At 34.7% G+C, this 25,720-nt stretch overlaps 1 protein-coding gene across 9 annotated transcripts in view; it reads right to left on the bottom strand.

Annotated features, from left to right (window-relative positions):
• Window positions 1-24,147: 24,147 nt before the first annotated feature.
• Window positions 24,148-25,720, bottom strand: part of RMDN2 (regulator of microtubule dynamics 2) — an 81,956-nt gene continuing 80,383 nt past the window's right edge. For all 9 annotated transcript variants that reach the window (XM_074286607.1, XM_074286608.1, XM_074286609.1 and 6 more), the window contains one exon: window positions 24,148-24,468. In XM_074286607.1, coding sequence (XP_074142708.1) covers window positions 24,412-24,468 — 57 coding nt within the window. In that variant the 3' untranslated portion in view covers window positions 24,148-24,411. The remainder of the gene's footprint in view (window positions 24,469-25,720) is intronic.

The raw sequence follows: 25,720 nt of genomic DNA, 5'->3' as shown, positions 1-25,720 counted from the left end.
GGAAACTTTCTCAGTAACCTTTCCAAGTGGCAACAGAACAAAAGGAATGTTTTCCCTACAGGCAAAGTGTATTGATGTATCCTGCCTCTCAGGACTCTTTTGTATACCATTTTTCTGGTTTCCAAATTTGAATGACTGTAGTATGATGAGATTTTCAAAGACAGGAAGATCAGAAATGAAATCTTTTTCTAGATTTTTTTTTCTTCTCCTTACTGCTTCATTTTCAAAAAGAAAAAAATAATCAGATAGATGAAGAAAACATACACATGTTCATCTTATTTCTCATGCTCATCCTCCCAAACTATGTTTTAAATTTATACCAATCTTCTAATTTTCCAAAGGAATTTTCACAGATATTATTCTGATTTACCTTCATAACCATCTTGGGAATAGGTTGGACAAAAATGATCAATTTTACAGGTAAAGAAACCAAGGCATAGAAAGGCAAAGAAATTTGGCAAAGGACACACAGCAACTTAGTGACAGAGCAAGACTTGGAATCCAAGTATCTTGATACATTTTCTAATTTATCCTACTAACCTTATGGTAAAAAAAAATAATAACAAATATTGATTTTATCCACTCTGCTCTATTTTCACTGTGATATGGCTCCCTGGTCCATTATCAAGTGAATTTTAATAACTTCCCTGACTTATTTTCTTTCAAGAAGAAGAGACTGCATTATCTACTGAGTTGTAGAATATTCAATTTCAGAAAGTTGAGGCTTTTGATATTTTGCACAGATATCTGTCAACATATCCCAAGGAGAAGCAAGTATCCAAAATTCTTAGGAGAATCGGTGTAGATCCTTTCTAAAATTATTTGCCCATATGATCCTCAAAGTCTAATAATTCACATTTATATAGTGCAAACTTGTATATAGTTTTTGACATATATTGTTTCATTTGATCATTACAATAATGCTTGGGAGGTTGATTATTTCCATTTTTTTTCAGTTAAGGCAAGATGACCTATATAGCAGTGTTGCTGTTACTGGTAGAAATTTATTCAGTCAAATATGACTTTTTGTGACCTGATCCAGCCTTTGGCCTGAACTTTTGCAGAATTCCTTCTCTTCCTTTATAGAATTCCTTATCTGTCTGATGCCAGATCTCCAAACCTTCGCATGACTTACACATCAGTAGTACATCTGCTATAATTACAACAATTTAAACTCAGCCTACACATGACCTCACTGAGTTTTGACCTCCTCTCACCCCAGAACTAGGTTTATTTGCCCATGGCAGTCTTTACTGTTGAGGTTTCCCATGCCTTTCAAATATCTTTTCCTGTCTCATTTTCTCCAATCTGACTGCTCCAGAAGAGTTTACTCCCTCGTGTACATCAAACACTTTCTCTTGCCAGTTTCCTCATCTACCAATCCTCCAATTTAAGTATCTTTCCTTTTATGTGTTGGTTTAATAACAGACTACATTATCCGTGTGAAATAGTATACATCAGCCAAAGAATGAGAGATGAAAAGGAAGCCTCCATTAAAATTTCTTGGCAGTTACTTGTAACAAAGAGGCTGCCTCTAGGGTGGTCCCAAAGTCATGCATCATAGGGATCTCAATTACAAACCGCTGCAATAGGCAAATAGTGAGGAGAAGGGAATTACAAATAAACTCTGGAGTTGGTTTCATGTACAAAAACATAGTTCAGGAGTCTTCATGAGGCCTTTTCTCATATCCTCTAATTAGTAATGGTCCCTCTTTGCTTTTTATTCCCCCCCCCCTTTTTTTAGTGGAACTATGATTTCATCTGTATAAAAATCAACTTCCATCATTCGGTCTATGACTTCTGCTACTAACAGTCTTAAGGAGTTGCTCAGAACACTGAAAGGTAGGGTAAGTATCTTTCCCAGGCTCACACCTAGATCTTCCTGTATCCAAAGTCAATTCTGTACCTATTACTTTCTGAATACATTATAGCATCCCACCTCTGGATTCTTCCTCAAATCCAACTCCTAGGTTTTTGAATTGATACTCAAGTAGTAGGACAATTATCTAGGGCTTCTGTATAATAGGTTTTAGAGGTCTGTATTCCTAACACCATAATTCATGAGCCTCCATCAGTATGCTTACTGTTAAGCAGTCAGTGTACTCAATTAGTTTTCAGGAAAGGCATTATTTAAATAGCATATCAAGAAAAGTAATAGCAAAATATTCCTCCCCACCATTACCTTTTTCTCCTATAGGGGGGTCAATTCTTCCTCACTAGAAGCTCTTTGAGATCATCTTCAGCTTCTCTGTCTCATTCTACATATTGCACTAATTGCCAAGTCTTATAATTCTTTTCTCTACAACATTTTTTACGTGACCCCTCTCTTCATTCACACAACTACTATGCTAAGTATGGATGTTCATCACTTTTTCCCTGGACAACTGCAATAATATTATAAGGATTTCAATTCTCTCTACGCTCCATTTTCATTTAGATGCCAAAGTTATTTTTAAAGGGTAGAGTTGACCATCCCACACTTACAATTTGCCAAGCCTTGTGCTTAGAGCTGGAGATACAAAGAAAAGTAATCCTTAGGTTGACATTTAAAGCTCTTCATAATCTTGTTTCCTCCCATGTTTACAATCTTCTCATCTTTTACTCCCTTTCATGCACTCTATAATCCATCCATACTGACCTACTTGCTGTTATTTGTATAGAAAATTCTTTGTATCATCTCTACTTGTTTTGCAGTCTCTATACTTGGAAGACTCTCCCTTCTAGCCGCTGGCCCTTATATTCCCTAATTTCCTTTAAGACTCAGTGCAAGAACGTTTCTGGTCAAGAAGTCTTTCTTGATGTCTATCCTCTCCTCATATCACTACTAATTACTAGTGCCATCCCCATTAAAATTACTTTTCATCTATCTATATTTATTTTTCATTCTCTGTTCTACATATTCCATCTTTCTCATTATAATGTGAATTTCTTGATGGTAGGGACTTATTTGAATTTTGTTGGGGGCAGCTAGGAGGTATTTGGGTAGAGTAACAGCCTGAAGAGAGAAAGACCTGAGTTCAAATACGTCCTCAGACATAGTGGAACTCTGGGTAAATTACTTAATCTCTATTTTCTTTATTGTAAAATGAGGATAATAACAGCACTTACTTCTCAGGACTGTTGGAAGAATCAAATAAGATAATATTTGTAAAGTAATCATCACAGTACCTGACACATAGATGTTCTAAAAATGTTAGCTACTATATTATTATTATTATTAATTATTATTATTATTTCTTTGTATTTTCAATAGTTCCTGGCAAACAGTAAGTGCTTAAATACTTGTTGACTAATTGGTTCACTGGACCTCATTTTCTTTATCTGTAAACTATGGATTTGAATTCAGTAATCATCAGCCTTGTTTATAAAAGTATAAAGAACCTGAAAAAGTTTTACAAGTAATTTATAATTAATAAACACAGGAATGAATCTTTGCTGTTGTTTCATTTCAGTCATGTCCGACTCTCCATGACTCTTTTGGGCATTTTCTTGGCAAAGATACTGGAGTAGTTTAACATTTCCTTCTCTGGGTCATTTTACAGATGAAGAAACTAAGGCAGATAGGGTAAAGTGACTTGCCCAAGATTATACAGCTAGTTGGTGTCTCACACCAAATTTGAACTCAGAAAAATGAGTATTCCTGATTGTAAGCCCTTTACTCTATCCACTGCACCACTTCCTTTGGGAAGGGGCAAATGATGAAGTTGATTCTCAGGCTAATTTTTGTTTTTGCTATTTTCCCCTAATCCCATTCTTCTTTCATCTTCATGGTAAAGCAGAAAACCAGTGCTGGAAGAGAAATTTCTAAGATAGAAGCTAATTAGAAGAATCTAGTCATTAGAATTTAAATAGATAATAATAAAGAATTTTCATTTTCAATGAAAGAAGTTTCCATGAAGAGGTTTACCATAGCTTATTGCAAATATTGTTATTTACTCCCCCTGAAAAATGGCAGGAAGGTTTTATTTTTTGAGGAAGGACTTTTGCTAGTCCAGTGATTGAGAATGTCTGCTTTCTAGAAAGGCTGCTGTTTTCTAAAAGAAAGACTACTTATTAGCTTAAAACTAAAAAAAACATGGCAGAACCCACTCTTCCTTTGAGGAGGAGAAAATGCTTCTTAAAGGGAAAAGTTGAAAGCATCCTAACTAAGTGTTTATAGTAGATGGTAGTTAATAAAAGGTAGTTAAGAATTTACATCTATTAAAGGCTGTTTGTTGAGACCAACATCAAGTTGGCCCAGTAAAAGCAGCATGAAACCTTGTGGTATTAAAAATATTTAACTTTAATATAGCTGGCTTAACTCTATGTATTGTTTTTTATATTATTTTTTCTTATTGTTGGAATATTGTATTTGTGGGGAAATGTGCTTTGAGTTTGTTGGGGAAGTGCATTATTGTTAAAGAAAAATAAAACCATATTATTTCATTAGATTTCTTTGCTCTGAACAAATTGTGTCCTCTGGCTGACTATTAAAGGTAAACAAAAGTAGGGATTCATGATGTAGGGTTTTAAGAGGATATGAACTAGATACATTTTAAATTTGGAGTAACCTTATTTAGGGAACCTGATTTGTGAGTCAAGTGGCAACCCATAGACTTCTTAAGGCATTTTATTTTTATGTGATCACTTTAAGACATTTTATTTAAACATTTATAAGGCATTTTAATAAATATATTTAAAGCTGTAGATATTTGTTTTATAAGGCATTTATTTTTTTAATTTATCTTTTTATATCACCATAATTTCCCTCACTTTCTTCCCCTCCTTCTTCTCCTTACAGAGAGCTATCCCATGTAACAAATGATCATTTCTAAGAGAAAAAAAAATCAACATAACTAACTAATCAACATAGCAAAAAAGCCTGGAAATACATGCAATGTACATTTGTGGATCCTTTCCCAGAATTCTGTAAAAGGATGGGATAAGAAAATCTTATCTCTTCTTTTGAGCCATGTTTATTCTTGATAATTTTGCAATATTCTTATTTGATCATTTTGTGGTTCTTTTCATTTACATTGCTGTAGCAATTGTGTACATACAAGTGTGTGTGTACAAATTTTTTGTTCTGCTTACTTCATTCTGCATCAGTTAATAAAGATCTTTTCATGATTCTGTTTTCATCATATTCATTGTTTCTTCCATCACAAAAATATTCTATTATATTAATGTACCAAAATTTGTTTCGATTTTTCCCACTTGATGGGCACCTACTGTTTTGGTCTTTATTGAGATATGTAAAATTTTAACCCTTGTGAACACTTACAACAACTTTAAGTAATACAAGTTTTATTATCCTTATGTAATAAATGTAGAAAGAAAAGCCTAGAAAGTAGATTTATCTATGGTCACACATTGATTAAATTTCAATATCAAGATTGAAACTAGAGCTTTGGATCCTAAATCTGGTGCTCTTTCCATCACACCAAAATGATCTTCTAAGACATAACTTCTCATTCTACTTTTAACTCTTTCATTAATCTAAGAATTTTGCTTTTGTCTTTGGACTATCACTCTGTGTGAGATAAATAGGAACTACAATGGTGATCATGAGTCTTGGGAGCAATCCCTGAGCCTGTGGATACCTAGGCAAAACCAACAGCTTTGGGGCCCCCTTGAGTGGCAGGGCTGGACCTCTTGAGAACTCCTAGGCTGGATCTCTATCTTTGGGAGCCATTCAAGGTGAACTGATCACATGGTCATTGATAGGCAAGATAAATATGTTTTTCATCAATGGACCTTAGGAGCAGACCTGGTATATCTATGGTATTCCCTCTCTGTCTTATACCTTCCTAACTCTCTATTGCTATCTTCCACTTTCCTACGATCTACTGTCTTTAACCAAAAATCAGTTTGCATATAGTTCACCAAGTCTACAGGTGAGAACTACTCCTTCATTTTCTTTTCTGTATGAGCATTATCTTGTCTAGCTATAATCTAGAAACATAAAGATAATCATTAATTTTGCCTTTATTAGAATCTTTTTATTTTTAGTATTATGGATTTAATAATAATAATAATAAGGTACTTTAAAAGTAATCTAGTTTAAGCTCCTTATTTAAAAGAACTGAGGCTCATAGACTTGTCCAATGATACCAAAGTAAGGAAGTAGCTGAGGTTGGATTCAAACCTAGATCTTCTACTAGCATGTATATGGCACTTTAAGGTTTGTAAAGTGCTTACAAATATCATTTTGTTTGATTCTCACAACCATGGGAAGTAGATACTCTTATTATCTTCATTTTACAGAGGACAAAACTGAGGTTGAGAGAGGTTACACTGATTTGCCTAGAGTCAAGCAGCTAATAAGTGTCTGAGGCAGAATTTGAACTCAGGACTTCTGATTACAAATCTAACATTATCCACTGCATTTCTTGGCTGCTCAGATCTAACTCTTTCGACTATATCATATTGTCTTTTACTGAGTCATACCTTCCTAAATGTGGACAGTCATAAGGAAATATCTCATTTGTCTCCCTCAAGGTTTCCCTTTGCCAGACATGGGTGGAAGAAATCAAATCTGAACCAGGCAGGAGGAAGAGGTGAGAGTTTCAGGTATATCACCTGTCCTTGGTTCTTACACTCATTTTTTGAGTTAATGGAAAAAGAACACAATGTATTTACTAACCCAGCTATGCACAAAGATAAAACTTTATTTCTCTTCCTACAGTAACTCTAGATTCTGTATCTGTCTGTATTATCAGGATAGTTAAAGAGTTACACATGTTAGGGGCAAAGAACTGTGCTTTGATGTGGTCTCAGCTTCTAGGAAAACCCTTTCCACTCTCTTGTTTTGGGTGATATTGTCTTTTCTCCCATCTGGCTTCTAAAGATGCATTACTTCCTGCCAAGGACTAAGGAAGACAAAGCATGGTGTTCAGAGAGAAAAAAAAAAACAGAACCAAAAACACATTTTCTGAAAACTCTTCTCCCCAGGATCAATATTTGGATTAGGAACTTCTTGGAATATCAGGAAGGGCTGCCTGGGGATGCTGGGAGACTTTCTGACTTTTAGATGTCAAGCTCTTGTTTAGAATAGATATTTGTTTTCTCATGCAGGCTCAGCAACTCTGTAGCCAGGAAATAGTCCAAGACATTGGTGAGCTGGATGCCTAGGATGCCTGTAGTAAGAAATGCTTAATTCAAAGGTCATGATTATGTTCCCTCTTTCCCATCTCTATCCCCATTCCATGTACTATATAATATACAGAAACATGGAATATTCAATAGTTTTAAAAGCCACTTAGCCTAAGCTGCACCTACCCAGGAATCTGATGTACCATGTGCCTAACAAGGGATCATTCAGTTATTCTTTGATGACATCCACTACTTCAAGAAGGAGCCCATTTTATTTTGGTAAATACCTTTTCCCATTAGAGAATTTAAGTTCTAAAAGTAGAAGGTTAATCAATCCATATCAGTCTTTGGTATGAGTCCCAAAAGTAAACTTTTTTTTTGTTTGTTTTGATGATATGATTAAAAGACCATAACCTTAGTTTGGAAGATGATAATGATATCTAGCAGTAATGGGATGGACCACTGAAATAGACGGGTTTGATACATAAGCCAGAAAGTATCTTGGAGCTAGAGCATGCATTTTTAATGGTGAGAATATGGAGAAGTACTGGAGCCATTCATGCATATCAAAACCCTGTTCCAGCATCCTTACTCTTGTGTGAGGTTACTTCCCTGTCACTATAGCAGTGAGTGATTGAAAAAAATTATGCTTTTCACTGCTCAGTGAATCTTTCCTATATGAAGAAGGAACTGAAAGGTATTGTTTTTCTATTTTGGCTTCTTGGGATAGAGTGTTATTGGAATCAGGAATATATCAGTTTAAATCCTACTTCCAATTTTTAATAATTATGTGACTATAGGTAAGGAATTTCTTTTTTCTAAGCCTTATTTACAAAGGTGCTAATAGAGGAGTTCTGTAGTATTTCTCCCAGAGGGCTATTGTGAAGCTCAAATGAGATAATATAAGCAAATTGTTTTGTAAACTTGTGTGAATGTGTGAAGTGTGGTGTGAATGTTACTTTATCTGATTACTAATATCATCTTTGTCATCATCACCAACATTTATTCTGGGTAATTCATAGATGGATTATGAATAGGGTACTTTTCATTTTATTAATTGAAGGCTCATTTTAAGATCAAAGATACTTCCTTCTGAAAGAGGAACTTTCTGAATACTTGCAATAAGTAATATTTTGTTTCCTTCCTTAGCTCAAACCTAGGAGACTTACTGCTAGGATAATAGGACTAACTAGTGATAGGGGAAAGTAAGTGGAGAAATAGGCAGGTGGAAAGGAAGGAAGGGAGGGAGGAAAAAAAGAAGAAAGGAAGGGGTGAAGGAAGCAAGGAAGGAAGGAAGGGAGGGAGGGAGGAACAAAAGGAGGGAAGAAGGGAGAGAGGGAAGAAAAACAGAGAGGGATGGAAGGAAGAAAAAAAGAAACAAATGAATAATGAATGAATGGAGGGAAGATGGGGGAAGCATTTATAAGAATTTACATAAGAGTTTGCTGTGTGCCAGACACTGTGCTATAAACACTTTCAAAATATTATCTCATTTGATCTTTACAAAAACTCTAGGATGTGGGTGCTATTATAAACCATTTTATAGTTGAAGAAACTGAGAAGGAGTTTAAGTGACTTCCTCAGGATCATACAGCTTGTAAGTGTGAGGATAGATCTGGATTCAGGTCTTCCTGACTCTAGGCTGGAGCTCTAGCCATTACATTATCTGGTTTTGCACCACCAAACTGTTTCCTTTTCTCTGATGATGGAACTCAGCAGACTATGAAGGAAAATAATCTCTGGCAGATTCATTCTTACTAGTCAAGTAGCTAGAAGAATGCTGAGAAATCTCAAAGTAAATGAATCCCAGAGAATTTCTTTTAAATTTGAGTTCTAGATGCTGTGCCTCCTTCCCATTGCTTCCACATCTACTGAGAAGGAAAACAATATATCACCAGCACAGATGAAATATGCAAAATATATCACCATAATATTAGTAATATCACAAAAAGCTGGAAAATTATACTTCGATTTGGACTCAGGTCATCAGTTCTCTCTGGAAGTAGACAGAAAATTTTATCATCATTTGTCCTTTGGAATTATATTGGAATTTATCAGAGTAACCAAAATTTTTACAGTGATCATCACTACAACATTGCCATTACTGTACACAATGATCTCATGATTTTTCTCACTTCACTTTGCATCAATTCATATGGGTCTTGCCATGTTTTCCCCCCCTTGCCATTTCATATAGCACAATAGTATTCCATCACAGATGCCACAACCTGTTCATCTAGTCCCCAATGGATTAATCACCAATTCCAATTCTTTACTATTACAAAAAGAACTGCTATATTTTTGTACTTTAAAGGTCCTTTCCCTTTTTCTTTGATCTCTTTGGGATATAGATCTAGTAGTGGTATTGTTGGACCAAAGATAATACACAGTTTTATAGCTCTTTGGGTATGTTTCCATATTGTTTTCCAGAGTGGTTGGATCAGTTAACTATTCCATCAACAATTTGTTCATGTGTTTTCCCTCATTCCCATCAGCATTTTTCATTTCTGATGGGTGTGAAGTGGTACCTCGGAGTTGTTTTAATTTTTTCTCTTTTCAATAGTGATTTAGAGCATTTTTATATGACTATACAAAGCTTTGATTTCACCATCTGAAAACTGCCTTTTCATATCTTTGCCGATATATCATTTGGGGAATGATTCTTATTGTTGTAAATTTAACTCCATTCCTTATATATTTGAGAAATGAGGCTTTTATCAGAGAAATTTGCTATAAAATGTTATCTTTATCATCTAAGGTGCCTTCCTGCACAATGTAGCTCCTTCATTCTCTCTTGCAATTAGGTCTATTTTTGTTTTTGCTCTGTTTGAGATCATGACTGCCACTCCTACTTTCTTCATTTAAGCTGAAGCATAATACTCTGTTCCAGTCCTTTATTGAAACTCTGTGTGTTGTCTTTCTGTCCCAAGTATGTCTCTTGTACATAACATAGTGCTGAAATCTGGTTTCTAATCCATTTTGCTATTTGTTTCAATTCAATGAGTTAACTCATCCCATTTACATTCATAGTTGTAATCTGTACATTCTTTTCCCTTTTTTTAAATCCTGTTTCTCCTTAAAAGTCTGTCTTGTGGTTTCCCCCATCTACCCTCTCCCTCAATTGCTTTTTTGTCCCAATATCTCTCATCTCCTTTCCCTATTTTCCTACTGAGTAATATATATATATATATATATATATATATCCACCCAACTATGTGTGTCTGTGTGTATATTCTTCCTTCTTTGAACCAACTGCAATGAGAGTTTCAAGAATTGCCCAACCACCCTTTCTGTTTCACTCTACTTACGTACTTTCTTTGTGTGAGAAAATTTGTCCCATTTCTCAGTACAACCCTCTTTTCCACCCCTACATTTTTGAGTATCATCCCAATATAACAGACTCTAACCTGCACTTTCCTTATATAGACTCCTAATTTCCCTAATAATGATAAAGTTCTTAGGAGCTACATATATTATCTTCCTAGACATAGAGTCCTTTATAGAGTCCATAGAGTATTCTTTCAAGTTTATCTTTTTATGCTTCTATTGAGTCTCATGTTTGAATGTAAAATTTTCTCTTCACTGCTGTTCTTTTTAAACAAGAAATGCTTGGAAATATTCTATTAAATATCTACTTTTTCTCCTAAAGGATTACATTCAGTTTTGATGGATAGGTTGTTCTTAGTTGTAATCCTAGCTCCTCTGCTTTCTGGAATATCATATTTCAACTCCTCTTTTAGTGTATAAGCTGTTAAATCTTGTGTTATTCTCATTGTGGCTCCATGATATTTGAATTCTTTCTTTCTAGCTTCTTGAGATATTTTCTCCTTGATCTGGGAGCTTTGGAATTTGTCTGTAATATTGCTGAAAATTTTCATATTGGTATCTCAGATGATTCTTTCAATTTCTATTTTATCCTTTAGATTCCACATAAGATAAATGTTTCCTTTTTTTCCCCCTGAGGCTGGGGTTAAGTGACTTGCCCAGGGTCACACAGCTAGGAAGTGTTAAGTGTCTGACGCCAGATTTAAACTAGGGTCCTCCTGAATTCAAGGCTGGTGCTCTATCCACTGTGCCACCTAGCTTCCTCTTTAATTTTTTAAAAGATGATATTTGGGATCTTTTTTTGATCATGGCTTTTAGGTAATCTAATAGTTTTCAAATTCTCTCTCATTCTATTTTCCAGATGTATTTCTGACATTTCACATTTTCTATTTTTTCCTTCTTTTGACTTTTGTTTCTTTAAGTCTCGCACAGTCATTAACTTGCACTAGTCCAATTCTAATTTTAATGATTTTTTTTCAGTGAGCATTTGTATCTCTTTTTCCATTTGGCTAATTCTGCTTTATAAAGGAAATTTCTTTTTCTTTAGTGAATTTTTGTGTCTTTACCATTTAGCCAGGTTTTTTTGTTTATCTTTTAGAGTTATTGTTTTTGGTATTTTTTTTGTGCATCTTTTACTACTTTTTTCATAATTTTTTTGCAACACTCTCATTTCTTTTTTCCAATTTTCTCTCCTCTACCACCACTATCTCTTTTCTTACAGTAGTTCTTGCTGATCTTGTATCTAATTAGCATATTTCTTGCTGGTAGCTGCTTTCACATTGTTTTCTTCTAAGTTTATCTTCTTGTTTTTCCTACTACAGTAGTAGTTTTTTATGTTCAAGTTTTTCAAAACTGCTATTGTGTGTTAGGAACTGAGAAAAATGGTCCCCAAATTCTTTCATAGAATCAAAAGATAGAATTTAGAAGTGTAAGAGAAAACTGAGGCCAGAATGGGAAGTAACTTGCAAGCGATCATACAGCTCTACAATGTTTGTAGTAAGTCTTTTTCCAGAATGGAGTTTTATTGGAAGAAGACAGTTGAGGAATAAATGTTTGTCTAATCTACAAAATAGGCTATCTTTTTTTTCTCTCTCCAACAAATTTACTTTGTATTTATATGATTGAACAGAGGACAAACAACAACATCTCTGAGTAAACTGGATCCACTAGGGACCCAACTGAACTGGTCAATTCACCAATTGAACAACTGAGCAATTCATTTCTCCTCTCTTTTTCTCTCTGTCTCTCCCTCCTTCTCCTCCTCCTCTTTTTCTTCCTCCTCCTTCTTTCTCTCTTTACCTCTCTCTTTCTCTCTCTCTCTCTCTCCTCTTCTCCCCTATCTTTCCCCTATCTCTCCCTTTCTCTCCCTAACTCTTTCTCTTCATAGAGTATCATTTACTTATCCATGGGTGCTCTGCCCAAAAGAATTTAAGTTTTTTTTTTTAGGATCACTGAAACATCCCAAGTTATCTTGGTTTGTTTATAGGCTGGATTTCTTAAGGACCATGCTTTAAATCCAAATCATTCTGGCTTTCATTAATTGGCCAACCAAAGGTCAAAAGCTAAGCTCCAACTGATCGTTATTTGGGCCCTGATTAATTCAGAGTGATTTTAAATACCAATTTTTTCTTTTCTAGCTACATACCTTGAGATTTTTCTCCAAAATAGGCTATTCTTTTTACTAAAATGGAATTCCAACCATTTCTTAACATTTCTGAAGCACAGAATCTCAGAGTAAAGGGATCTCCACATTTTTTGTTCATTGTTACCAGATTTTCCTTCAGAGACCAAGAAGAAAAATAACAAAAATCCTTAAAATACTGGAAAAAATAAGTTGTGTTTCCCCAAGTCTTTTCTTCTTTAGCATCATATAATATGAAACTCTAGCCCCACTCTAATGATTCCAGGAATGTGGATTGGATGTGGGCTGCTGCTCTGACTTATCAAGACACTCTTACTCTTTGTTGATTCTATTGTGGTTCCAAGAGCTTCTAGACTTTTATGATTCTCTTACTGCTTTTTCTTTGTCACCTTTGATGGTTATCTGCCTAGCCTTTATATATAGATGTTTCTTAAAGTGATTCCCTTGGCCCTGTTTTTATTCTCAATACTAATTTCCTCCATTTTCATGGATTTATTATCTCTATAGATTATTCCCAAATTTTTATCACCAATTTTTACCCATAACTGCAGTTCCATGTTTTTGTCTTCCTAGTGGATATATCCACATTTATGTTTTGCCTGTACTTCAAAGGATATATCCAAAATTTAACCCATTTTATTCTCCAAACTTCTCTATTTCTGATAATAATTAAGTAGCAGGTCTTCCCTAATTCTAATCCACACTTCATCCTGCCATTTAAGTAATCTTCTTGATTTAATTTCTATATAATCATGTCAGTTTTCTTCTAAAATAAAAATCTCTTCAGTGATGCCCAATTACCTGATGAATCAAACATAAGTTCCAGATCCTGGCATTCAAGGTCCTTTACTTTCTGTATAGCTTTATCTCATATAATTTGCCTTCATTTACATTATAATTCTCTCTCTCTCTCTCTCTCTCTCTCTCTCTCTCTCTCTCTCTCTCTCTCTCTCTCTCTCTCTCTCTCTCTCTCTTTCTCATCATCATCATCATGATCTTGGTTTCTTGTTTTTACTCAATTAGTTGTGTTCAACTCTGTGGTCTCATTTGGGGTTTTCTTAGCAAAGATACCAGAATGATTTTGCCATTTGTTTCTCCAGCTCTACAGATGAGAAAACTGAGGCAAATGGGGCTAAATGCTTTGCCCAAGGTTACACAATAAGTCTCTGAGGCCATATTGGAGCTCAGAGCCTCCTGATTCCTGGGTCAGCACCCTATCCACTAAGCTACATAGCTGCTCATTCCTGGTTTCTAGGCTTTTGTTCATGCCAGTCCCTCATGCCTATAATGGATTTTCTGTTCTTCTCTACTCACATGCTGCAGGCCCTTTTTGATCATGTCTCCCTTCTCTCTCATAATGATTTCCAAGGATTTTACCATTATTTCACAATTGAAATAACATAAACACAATTCCTGCCAAGAAAATAGGGCTTGTACTTTTGTAGCTAACAAGTCAACAAACATTTATTAAATACTATTCACCAGATACTGTGCTAAGTATTGGGAATTAAAAAAAAAGGCAAAAACATGATCTTTGCTCTAAATAAGCATACATTTTATTGAAGGAGACTATGTAAATAACTAGGTATTTCAAAGGTATATACAGAGTAGATATATCTAAATTTTGTATCTTTTCCAAAAACTAACATAGTACTCAAGCTACATATGCTACTTAATACTTATTGATTGATCAAACACCCCTGCACACCATATATAAATTACCAGTGTTAAAATAATTAAAATACAATATATTTTAACACTGAACTAAAATAACTCGGTATTACTTTGGTAATTCAGAAGACTCTCTAGGTATATGTGGTAGGCTCAAGGTCATCATCATGAACATTGAGTCCTTCTGTGCTGGAGATACATCAAAGGGTCCTTCAGGGAACATTTCAGTGAATGGAATGTCAGATAAGAAATAAAACAATTATTTGATGCTTATACAGCAAAGGAGGATATGAATTTCTGTCATGTGAAACCTTATTTTTGGCTCCCATTAGACTTCTTTTCCCATCACTAACCCTGCAATAATGCTGAGAAAGACAGATTCAGCCAGAAAAGAGCATGCTACCTTACCACAGACCAACTAGCAGTAGAGATAGGCAAGTTATACCCAGAAGGAGGAGTCTGTAAGGCTTGGGCTGAGCTTGCTCTGGATTGCATTCAAGATACTAAATGTTACTAGATGAAAGGACGCTCATTTTGGCAGATAACATAATAAAAGTCAGCATCTCTATAAGAACACAAGCCAAGAAGGCAAGGAGGGAAGCATCACTCATAAAATCCCATTGCTGCACTTTGACTCAGTGTTGATTTACTGTTTTGCCCCACTGCCTGAAGCTTTTTCTGGTAGAGAATTAAAACAAGCAAGAAACCTTGGTGTTCTTTCCAGTTCGATAAAAGAAGAAAAAAGAAATAACTAGAGGGGGTAAAGATGCAAACTGACATACTTTTTATGATGCATGAATTTATAGAATGTCTGGTTTGTAGTACATTTTTATTGAGCCAGGACATGTGTTCTTTGTAAATGAGATGCAGTGCAATAAACTAAAACAATATGGTGATTTATCCCATCAAAGATAATGACCCCTTTGTTAATTGAGGTTTGTTTTTATGCTGTCAACAAGGGAAAAATAAAATTCATGAAATCTTGAAGATGGGAAAGAATGGGTTCCAATGAAATTTCTCCTTTAAAAAAATTGCACCAATTTTTTCTCACTGTATTTTTGATGAGGCTTCTCTTATTTTATGTTCATTTTACAGAGAATTCAATGCAATGACTCAATTTGTTGAATACCCATATCTTCAACCCTCAACTAGTCTCTACAGAAGATATAAAAGGCATATAAGATATGATTCCTGACCTCTGCATTTATCACCTTACTGGGAAACTAAAACCTTACCATGAGAGTCAGAGATCAGTAGAGAGAGATGTGTAATTGTGTCAAAATTAGTGATGTAGAAAACAACTTCAAGGGCAGGTACAAGAAATTATTTGGAACTTATGACAGACTCCCTTTGGTGATAGGAATAGCAAGGAGGAGATGCATAGGAATTAGAATACTGAACTCAGAGGCAGGAAGACCTGAGTCCAAATTCTTCTATCTATCTATCTATCTATCTATCTATCTATCTATCTATCTATCTATAAACATATATGTATGTGAACATACATACATGTGCATATATGCACATAATACATACATGTATATATATACAGGAGTATATACTTTAAAAATCCATATAAATGATCTCTATTCCTTACTGAGCCAAAGGACTGAAGGTATATGTATACACATGCATATGTATATAATGTACATAATATGTCTGTGTTTGTAGCCAGAAATTCACTGGCCATGGTTATTGTTAAAGCTATTTTAACAATTTTTAATGATTTTTGAGAATCAGAGAAATTATTAAATCTTTTGAGAATATTTCAAGGATCACTGAAGTCACAATTTCTGAGTTATCTTAACATGTCCTTCAATAAAAATCTCCTTTAAAACATTTTTGACTGGTGATTCTTCATCCTTTCCTTGAAGATATCTAGTAATGCAGAAACTGTTCTCAGCATTAGGAAGATCTTTCATACATTGAACTTAAATCTTTTTTTTTCTAACTTTCATTTGACACGCTTGATTTTGCCCTTTTAGATCAAGCAGAATATATCTAATTCTTCTTTCACATGAAAGTCCTTCAAATATCTAAAGATAGATACCCTTGGTGCCAGGAAATCTTGTCTTTGCAAGACTAAACATTTTTTTTCCCTCACTCTAGTCCTCATATGGCATGATCTCAAGTCTTTTCATAATTTTGTTGGATTCCTAGCTTGTCAACAGCCTTCTTTTTTTTTTTAATTTTTATTTTATTTTATAATTATAACATTTTTTGACAGTACATATGCATAGGTAATTTTTTACAACATTATCCCTTGCACTTACTTCTATTCAGATTTTTTCCCTTCCTCCCCCAACCCCCTCCCCCAGATGGCAAGCAGTCTTATATATGTTAAATATATTACAGTATATTCTAGATACAATATATGTGTGTAGAACCGAATTTTTTGTTGCACAGGAAGAATTGGATTCAGAAGGTAAAAATAACAGTTTACATTCATTTCCCAGTGTTCCTTTTCTGGATGTAGCTGGTTCTGTCCATCATTAATCAATTGGAATTGGATTAGCTCTTCTCTATGGTCAACAGCCTTCTTAAAAAGGCATTAGATATGGTATTATCCAGAAAAGGTAGAATGAAGATATTTCCATAATCTTGAACTTTAAAAGGGTTCAGAGGAAGAACAAGTAGTATACTATGGCCTAATTTCTTTAGGAAAAGTTGGCCAAAAATGATGAAAATTCTCAAGAATGATTCTGAAGGGGAGAAACTGTTTAAATAGACTGATGTCGATTCACTGAGAACCATCGGCCAACTTAGATTTTTACAAAGACATTTAGAAGAGGATCAGGCAAGATGTAAAAGCTGGAAGAAACAGTCCAGTTCAGCTCATCCCTCAATTATTCTACCAATAATGTAAAAAGAACATCAGATAGGTTACTGAATGGGAAATCAAAGGAGAACCTATGGTGGATTATCTTTCGAGTTTATGACCATAAATATGACCTTCAGAAAGAGTCCGGGGCAGAAACTATGGAACAATTGGAAGCTAAGGTGACAGATTTGGGGCCCAGAGCTCTGAGATAGGCCAGTAGGGCAGGGATACTCAGAGCTAATCAAAGACTCAAGATAGGGGTGGGGAGCAAAAGTAGAAGTGTATTCCAATGAGGAAGGGGTGGTGAATGCATATATCAATTAAAGTTATGCAGAGTGAAGTGAGCAGAATTAGAACAATTTTCTTTTGAAAGATCTAAGAATTCTGATCAATGCAGTGATGTCATGATTCCAGAAGACCAGTGATTTAGAATTTTGCCCTCATTCCTCACTCCTGACAGAAAAGTGATAGATTTAGAGATATGGAAACAAATCTGGATGTGGCCAAGGTGCTAGATTATGTGTATTTGTAGCAGGGATTTTGTTTTTCTTTTTCTTTTTCCAGAGAGTAATGGGAGAGGTGGAAGAGAGAAAGCAGATGCTTTTAGTTGAAAATGAAAATGAAATTTAATCCAAAAAGAAACACATAAAAAAAAAAAAAAAAGTAAAGAGTATGAATAAAAAGAGCATTCCCTAGGGTCTTGTAACAATAGCGTTAAAAAAATACTCAATCTCCAAATGAGCCAAGGCTGGAGCAGAATGCTAAGGATAATAAGCAGGCATGTTTGACTCTGTTGGGGGCAAAAGGAAGATGCCAGAGAATCTGACAGACATTTGGCCTGGATTCCTCTTCAGCCTCAGCTTTTTCAGAGTTTCAGCACTTCTTACACTATTCTTATAAGACTGATCATTTTTAAAAAGTTCATCTTTTTCCTGTTTTTATTTTTTATGTGCTTTTACAGATTAAATTTCCTTTTCATTTTTAAATTAACAACAGATGATAGAGAGAAAACTCCTAAATTTTTATTCTGCTTCTGGATTTTTTTGTTCAGTTAAAAAAGATGATCTTTGGAACAGGAATGCTAGATCTAAGAGAGTTAAAACCAAGAAAGAAAGAATCATTAGATTCCTGCAATCAAGTAAAAGTAACACATTTATTAAATATTTATTATTGTGTCAGATGCTAGACACTGTACTAGGTACTGAGGATACAAAGGCAAAAGAAAGAGTGACCTCAAGGAATTTATAATCTTCTAAGAGGAGAAATACATATAGGGGAGAGATGGTCAGGGACGGGAATTTTAGTTGAAGAAGTTAGGAGACAGGATTGTGAATGGAGCCATGAAGCAAAAAAGTGGAGAGTGTGTGGGGTGGGAATTGGGGGTTGAAAGTAGTATATACACAGATGTCAAAAGTGGATGGCAAGATGCCTGTACTTTTTAGCCATTAGTGTCCTGGTGGAGGGCTGGTGGAGATATGAAGCATGGTCTGGGACAAAATGAGTTTTCACTTACCTACCAATCAGAACAGAATCCCAAAGTGGAGGGGATTAAATTCCTCTGGGTAGGGTATGAAATTTAATAGTGATCACATAAGGATAAAGGTAAAATCTGACAGTTGGATTAAAAGAAAAATCGACCTTAATAGTACAGAAGTATGTCTAGACATTTTTTAACAAAAAGAATCAGAGAGTTTTTGTGGACTACAACTCAATGCAATTCAACTTGGCAAGGAAATGAGATGAGCCTGGTGATGTTTTCATTGTGTTACCAACTGTAGATAAAAGCCTTCATGAAAGGCAGGCAGATTTTGGAAACATAGTTAGAAGTAAATAAGAACAAAATCTGAATGTCTTAAAAATTTTTAAGTCATCTTTTGGGCAGAGGTAACACATACTCCCAAAATGATTCCTAAGAACTGGCCCCTTCTGCTCTCTTCTTTTCAGTCCCATCATTTCTATTCCAGTCCCTAATTCATCTTCATATCACAAATGGTTTCAGAATAAAAGGTTTCCTCATTGGCTCTTCTGACTTTTGAAGGATTTAATCATCATTTAGACATATCAAGATGACTAAGAATAGAGCTGCAGAGCAATCCATTATTTCTGTTATCTCTGCTAGACCCTATTATTTGGATCAGAAAAGGTGGGGCAAAAATGATTAAGCTGAGTTGTATTCAAGATAATCAGGGCAATAGTAAAAGAACCGGGAGAGGAGGGGCAGAAAGGATGGTTTAGAATTGGTGTCAAGTAATCCCAATAAAAGGCTGCTAAGTGGCACAGGGGTAGAGTGCTGGGCCTGGAATCAGGAAGACTCATCTTCATGAGCCCAATTCGGGTCTCAGACACTTCACTTAATCATGTTTGTCTCATCTGGCAGTTTCCTCATTTGTAAAATGAGTTCAGGAAGGAAATGGTCGACCACTCTAGTATCTTTGCCAAGAAAACCTAAATGGGATCATGAGGAGTTGGATACAACTGAAATGACTGAACAACAAATCCCAATAATCCTTTGCTATCTCAAAGGAGAATAGGAGTCTTGAAAGATAATGAGTTCCCCATCCCTGGAGAGCTTCAAGACACTCTTATTAGATATATGATAGAGGGTATATTTTTTCTGGTGTGGATTGGAATATACAACCTCTAAAGTCCCTTTCAAAGCTAATACTTAACACCAACTGTGACAACTGTACGGTGAAAAAAACTTCTTTTTAGGAAGGACATTGACCTATTGCAACACATAAATCTAGTGGGTTGATAATGTTTAACAATTTACTCTGAAAACCCATCACATTTTCTCCATCACTTCCTTAAGTCTAGACCAAAAAAAAAAAAAAAAAAAAAAAAAAACCCAAACCAAAATTATGATTTGAAGTATTTGCCGATTTCTAAGTTGTAAATGCTCACAATGAAAATTTAATGATCATCTCTCAGGAGGCCAATGTGAATTAGCTCCAGCACATCCTTATAATACAGCAATGCAGAATAAGTCTTCAAGTGAAAACTCTGTAATTATTTAGAACTTTGCTCAGGAAATTGTAGGAAGTATCCTCGGGCAGAGGTAGTTTTTAAGCTTTCTTCTTAATGGTCATAGAATCAAAACTTTAGAAATGGGCTCAAAGGTCTAGTTTAACCCTCTCATCTTACAGATGAGGATTCTGAGATGCAGAGACCTTGCCCAAAGTGAGCTAAGTACAAATGCAGTGTTCTTTCCATTGTGCCAATTTCTGAAATTCTATGAAAGTCCTAAAGATGTCAAATTACTTCAATTTTGGGTTGCTCTGTCCTCTAGAACTGACCTTTTCTACAGGGATCTCTGCCCAACATTATATAGTAGTATATCCTAGGAATCTTGTTTGGCAGAGGTTCTTTAGGTGATGGTGGTGGCCTTTGTACTTTTCATGGTGGCATTTTCTACCTTAAATTTGCTCACTCTTGTGGGTAAGGGAACAAGAGGACAACTATTCTTGGATATTATTATGAGTGAATATTCTTTGACAACACTTTTCTTGGACCTGAAGAGAAATAACAGGCAAGTGTAAACTGAAGGAAAATTTACAAATTCTGTGGGATTTTGTCAGATTTTAGTATCAGTGATAAAATAATAGTTTTCCAAAGTACTGTGTTATTCTAAACTTACCTTAGTTCAAACCACCTTATATTCCCATCTCTTCCTCAGCAACTGGTTGGGCATGAGCCCAAAAGTTATCAAAACTTTCTAAATGAATGAATTAAATGAAGTAGGAACTTCTATGGGTGGGGTGGGGACAGGGATAGCTGAAGCTCAAGTGAATTGTCAGAAAGGAATTAGGAGGCATTAAGAACTCATTGAATTATTCTGAATTTCACCAACACTAACTAAAAATGAGCATTTCCAGGGGAGCTAGTTGGTGCAGTGGATAGAGAGCCAGCCCTGAAGTCAGGAGGATCTGAGTTCCTGCTGAGTTCCTGGTTGTGTGACCTTGGGCAAATCACTTAACCCCAATTGCCTCAGCCAAAAAAATAAAAATAAAAAAAAAAAAAAAAAAAAAAAAAAAAAAACATTTCCACCCTCAAAGTGGTAGAAACAAGATTATGCATGAAACAATAAAATAAAATAAAATGAGCATTTCTACCTCTTGGCAGAGAAACAAGATTGTGCATGAAACAACTATAAAAACTGGGTTTTCCTTGTAAATATATAAAAGCTTCAATATGTAACTTTCCATGGTGTCTTGCTTTTCTATTTTCTTCTTTTTTGCATATCTTTTAAAACTCTTCAGTGACTCTTTCCTTTGCCTTTTTTTTTTTTTTTTGGACATCTTATCACTTGTCCCTTTTATCTTCTCAAAATTAGAAACACAAAAACAATTCTCTCATGATAAATTTTCATAGTCAAATAAAACATTTTCTCCCCCCTCATTGGTCATATATGAAAATATCTTTTCTGCAGCTCTAATCCATCACCAAAACTTTATCAGGAAGTAGTCATTCAATTAATTTTTCATTGACTCTTGGATTCTCTTTATAGACCAAAATGCTAATTGTGAAAAGCAATAATTTTATTTCTTCTTTGACTATGCTTATACCCTCTGTAATGTAGTTTGGTATTTAGTGCATGTGCTCCATAATGCAAAAGGCTTATATGACCCTGATGAATGGATAGAAGTTGAATTCCAGGAGTAGAGGGACCCAGGTAAACAGGCAGGCCACATTATCACTCTTCCATTTTCTGTTTTGTTTTTACTTCTGGCCTTAAAAAGTTGGGTTCACATGAATCTAGGAATGGTTGCATGTTCAGGTAACAACACACTTGAGTCCTTTTTTTACCTCTCTCCCATTTATTACTTCAGTCGGCTTTTATTAAAACTTGGTAGATACAAATGTTATGAAGAAATGGTCCATTGTTTTCTCTTATCACTTTCATCCCAGGGGCTACCCCTATATCGATCACTTTATTGAATCTATTATACAGCATCCAGGCCAACATTATACCTTCAGATGCTTAGTACAATCATGGATAGTAAGTAATCATTTACCCAAGTAAGCTGTAAAATTTGTAAAAATTTCCAAGCAGAAGTGAAATTACACAACATTATTAAATTAGACAACAGAATACTCAACAGTAAATAGGAATTTGCAATCTCAGCTTAACTGATAAAAGGACATTCTCACCCAAGAAATCTACTCCTAATAGTCTTGGAGGGCATGCAGCAGTTGGATATCAAGGAATATTGGGGATAGCTTTTCCTTACACGTTCACAGCTCTGGAGAGATCTGCTATTTGCTATTTGCAAATTCAAGCCTTTTCTTCTCCTTTATAGTCTTTTGGTTAACCCAAGTCACATCTCCTTCCTAGTGCCATAAATTCAGTTAATCTAGAGTCATATTTCCCTTCACATATGCAAACCTTTGGGGAATTACCCTGGCACACATGGGGTGTGTTTAATTTATGTTTTGTTTTTTTTTCCTTTTTGGTTTTATTGCTGTAGCTACCATTTCTAGAAGTATATCAAATAATATTGATAATGAAAATTCTGGTTTTATCCCCTCTTCCTCTTCCCTATCCTCTAAAAAGAATCTGATTTATCTCCTTTATATATAATAATGACTCCTAGCTCGGAATAGGTGCTATCTACCACATTAAAAAAGATCTCTTTATTCCTATGCTTTTTAAAATGTTTTTTAATGAAATGTACTGAAATTTTCAAGCTTTCAAAACATTGATATCATATTTTTGTCATTATGTTCTATTATGCTTATAGTTTTGTCTTTAACCAACCTGGCATTTCCTAATATAAATACAACTTACTGATAACAATTTAAAAAAATATGTTGCTTATGTGTTAATCTTTAATTTTTGATGTCAACATTTAATATATTAATTTATATTTTTATTTCTTGACTATGTCTCTTTGTAGGTTTGGCACCAAACATTTATATCCCACAGAAGGAATTTACTAGTATCCCCTTTTCCTATTTTCAAAAAGTTTATGTAATATTGGAATCAACTCTTTTAAATGTTTGATAGAATTAACTTATAAATCAACATGTCTTGTCCCTTTTTTCTTTCCTTTGAAGTTTTTTCCTAGCTCATTTATTTTCCCAAAGTTGTTCTTGGAATTCTCTATTTCTCATTCTATCAATATGGATGTTTTGGTTTTGAGGATAGTCATAGATTCCATCTAAATAACCAGTTTATAAATAAGCCAGTTTTTAATTTCCTTGATTGCATCTTCAATCATTACATGCATTCTTTTTCTTTTTGATACTGGCAATTTAATTTTTCTCCCTTTTTCCATTTCTGCCCCATTCTTTCTTTAGACTATTACAAAAATATTAGGACAGCATTTTAATTTTAAATTCGTGGGTCTAATTTGAAGGAGACATCTTTTTTAATCTTTAACTATAAAAATCAAAATAATACCCTATCACTGAAGAGTCTTTTTACTCCATTGTTATTGAAGGGCTAACCAGTTTCTAAAAACAAAGATTTGTTAAGTATGGGAAAGATTCTTCCCTGGAGTAACTAAGCTAATTACTAACATAAGGGAAGACCTACCATATCCTTTGACATCAGAATTCAACTATTAGGCATGTACCTCAAGGAGGTAATTGGCAAGAAAAAAGGTTCCACGGTCAGCAAAACTTTTTATGTTAGCAAAGTCCATCAGTTGGGGAAAACTAAACAAATTTAGATGAATACAATGGAATATCATTGTTGTTCATTTTTCAGTTTCATCCAATTCTTCATGACCCCTTTTAGGATTTTCTAGACAAAGACACTGAAGTGGTTTGCCATTTCCTTCTCCAGCTCATTTTACAGATAAGGAAATGGAAGCAAACAGGGTTAAGTGACTTGCCCAGGGTGGTCACACAGCTGGGGCCAGTAAGTGTTTGAGGCCAGATTTCAACTTAAGAAGACGAGACTTCTTGAGTCCAAGTCTGGCACTCTATCCACTGTGCCAGAACACAACTGAAAAAATTTTATGTTGAAACAATGGAATTTCAATTATATTCAACAAAATTATTTCCTTTTATTGTTTTTTTTTTTTTTTTTTTGAGAAAGGTTCTGAAGAATATATCAGTACTGATTAGTCGATAGGAAATAGGACATCACATATATACAAAGACAGTATTTTAGAAATAATTTGGTATTAATACTATAGATCTCAAAGGGTCTTTCAGTAACATGATTAGCTTTGTGACTCTGCCAGTCATGGAATGCATTTAGAAAGCACATTTCTTCACCACCAGGCTGGAAAGCTCACCCTCTAAATCTATATCACACTCCCCCAAATCAAAACAGAAATACATGTGATATTAAAGATTGCATAGTTGGCCACTTGAATTTTCATCATTTGTATTTTAAAGTTGTTGCATCTGATTTGCTGAAGTATTTTTAAATCTGCCTTAAAGAAAGGATTACACTTTCCAACTCCGCCTGTGCCTGACGATCCTAAAAAAAAAAAAAATCACAAAACACATAATAAGATTTAACATGCTTTTCTTAAGATGTTTTTCTTCCCTTCATAGAAATAGTCTTTTATTTTTTTCCTCTTAGGGATAAGGGGATTGGGATAGATTTCTTAGTAGTAATTATTACAAAGAGCATATATAATAAGGTTAAATAGGAATTAGATATGATTCATGCCTATAAAAATTTGTCTAAGATGAAGAAGTATTACCTCCTTATTCCTGAAGAGTTAAGTCAGTCCAATTCCTATTTGGTCATTGCTAGGGTCTTAATGCAAAGTGAATATAAATAGCAGTCATTTCTGCTTTGACCAAAAACCTTGAGGGCCTTCCCCTCCAGATTTATTTATTTATTTATTTAGATTTCTTAGAACAAAGTGGAAAAGGAGATTCTTTGCCTCAATTGCTACCTAGCCTTAATCACCCAATGGGTGTAGCCTTCAATCAAACTGAGACCAGTTGAAAGCCTTAGCTTAAAAGGCCAAATTCTCCCAGTGTATCCAAGGCCAAGTCATCCTGATCTATATATCTGGGACTGGACCCAAATGGCTCTGGTGACCTTACACAGCCTTCCCTCACTGAAACCTAATTCACTTGTATGTCATGGCATCATCTCCCTGTTATGGTCCTCTTCAAGTAGGAAGGACAAGCAGCAACAATAATATACAGAACCATGGAGACTAGAGGGACATTGGGTCATCCAAACCAAAGCAACATCAAAGCTGTTGCAGAATTAGGAAACCACCTTGGTGGTCCTAATTTATCCACAACAAAACACTTCAGGCTTCAATTACATTGTGAATTTCAGTCTTCTCCCCTGTAAAATGAGGAACTAGATTTCTCAAGTGTTTGTGTTCCAAGGTTAAGATTTGATGGCCATCAACTTATACTTTTATAGCATTAATAGTTAAATATATATTCATTAACTGCTTTAAAAATATTATTAATGGAAATAAATGGTGACTTCTGCTTATGATATATGTGTCTAAAGATATATTCTTTTGGAAAATAGCAGTCAATGACATTTTTCATATGAGAATGAGAGACAATAGAAATATTTATCCAGAATTGGTAAATGTCTCATTCACACACACACACACACACACACACACACACACACACACACACACACACTCACACTCACACTCACACTCACACTCTTAAATGGTTCACTAATCAATCAACATTGGAATTTCATTTTATTTTTAATAACTAAGAAAAACAAAATATCTATT

This window comes from Sminthopsis crassicaudata, chromosome 2 (assembly GCF_048593235.1).
Source record: "Sminthopsis crassicaudata isolate SCR6 chromosome 2, ASM4859323v1, whole genome shotgun sequence".
Classification (NCBI taxonomy): Eukaryota; Metazoa; Chordata; class Mammalia; order Dasyuromorphia; family Dasyuridae; genus Sminthopsis; species Sminthopsis crassicaudata.
Note: the sequence above shows the minus strand (reverse complement) of the source record. Positions and strands in the feature narration are given on the sequence as shown.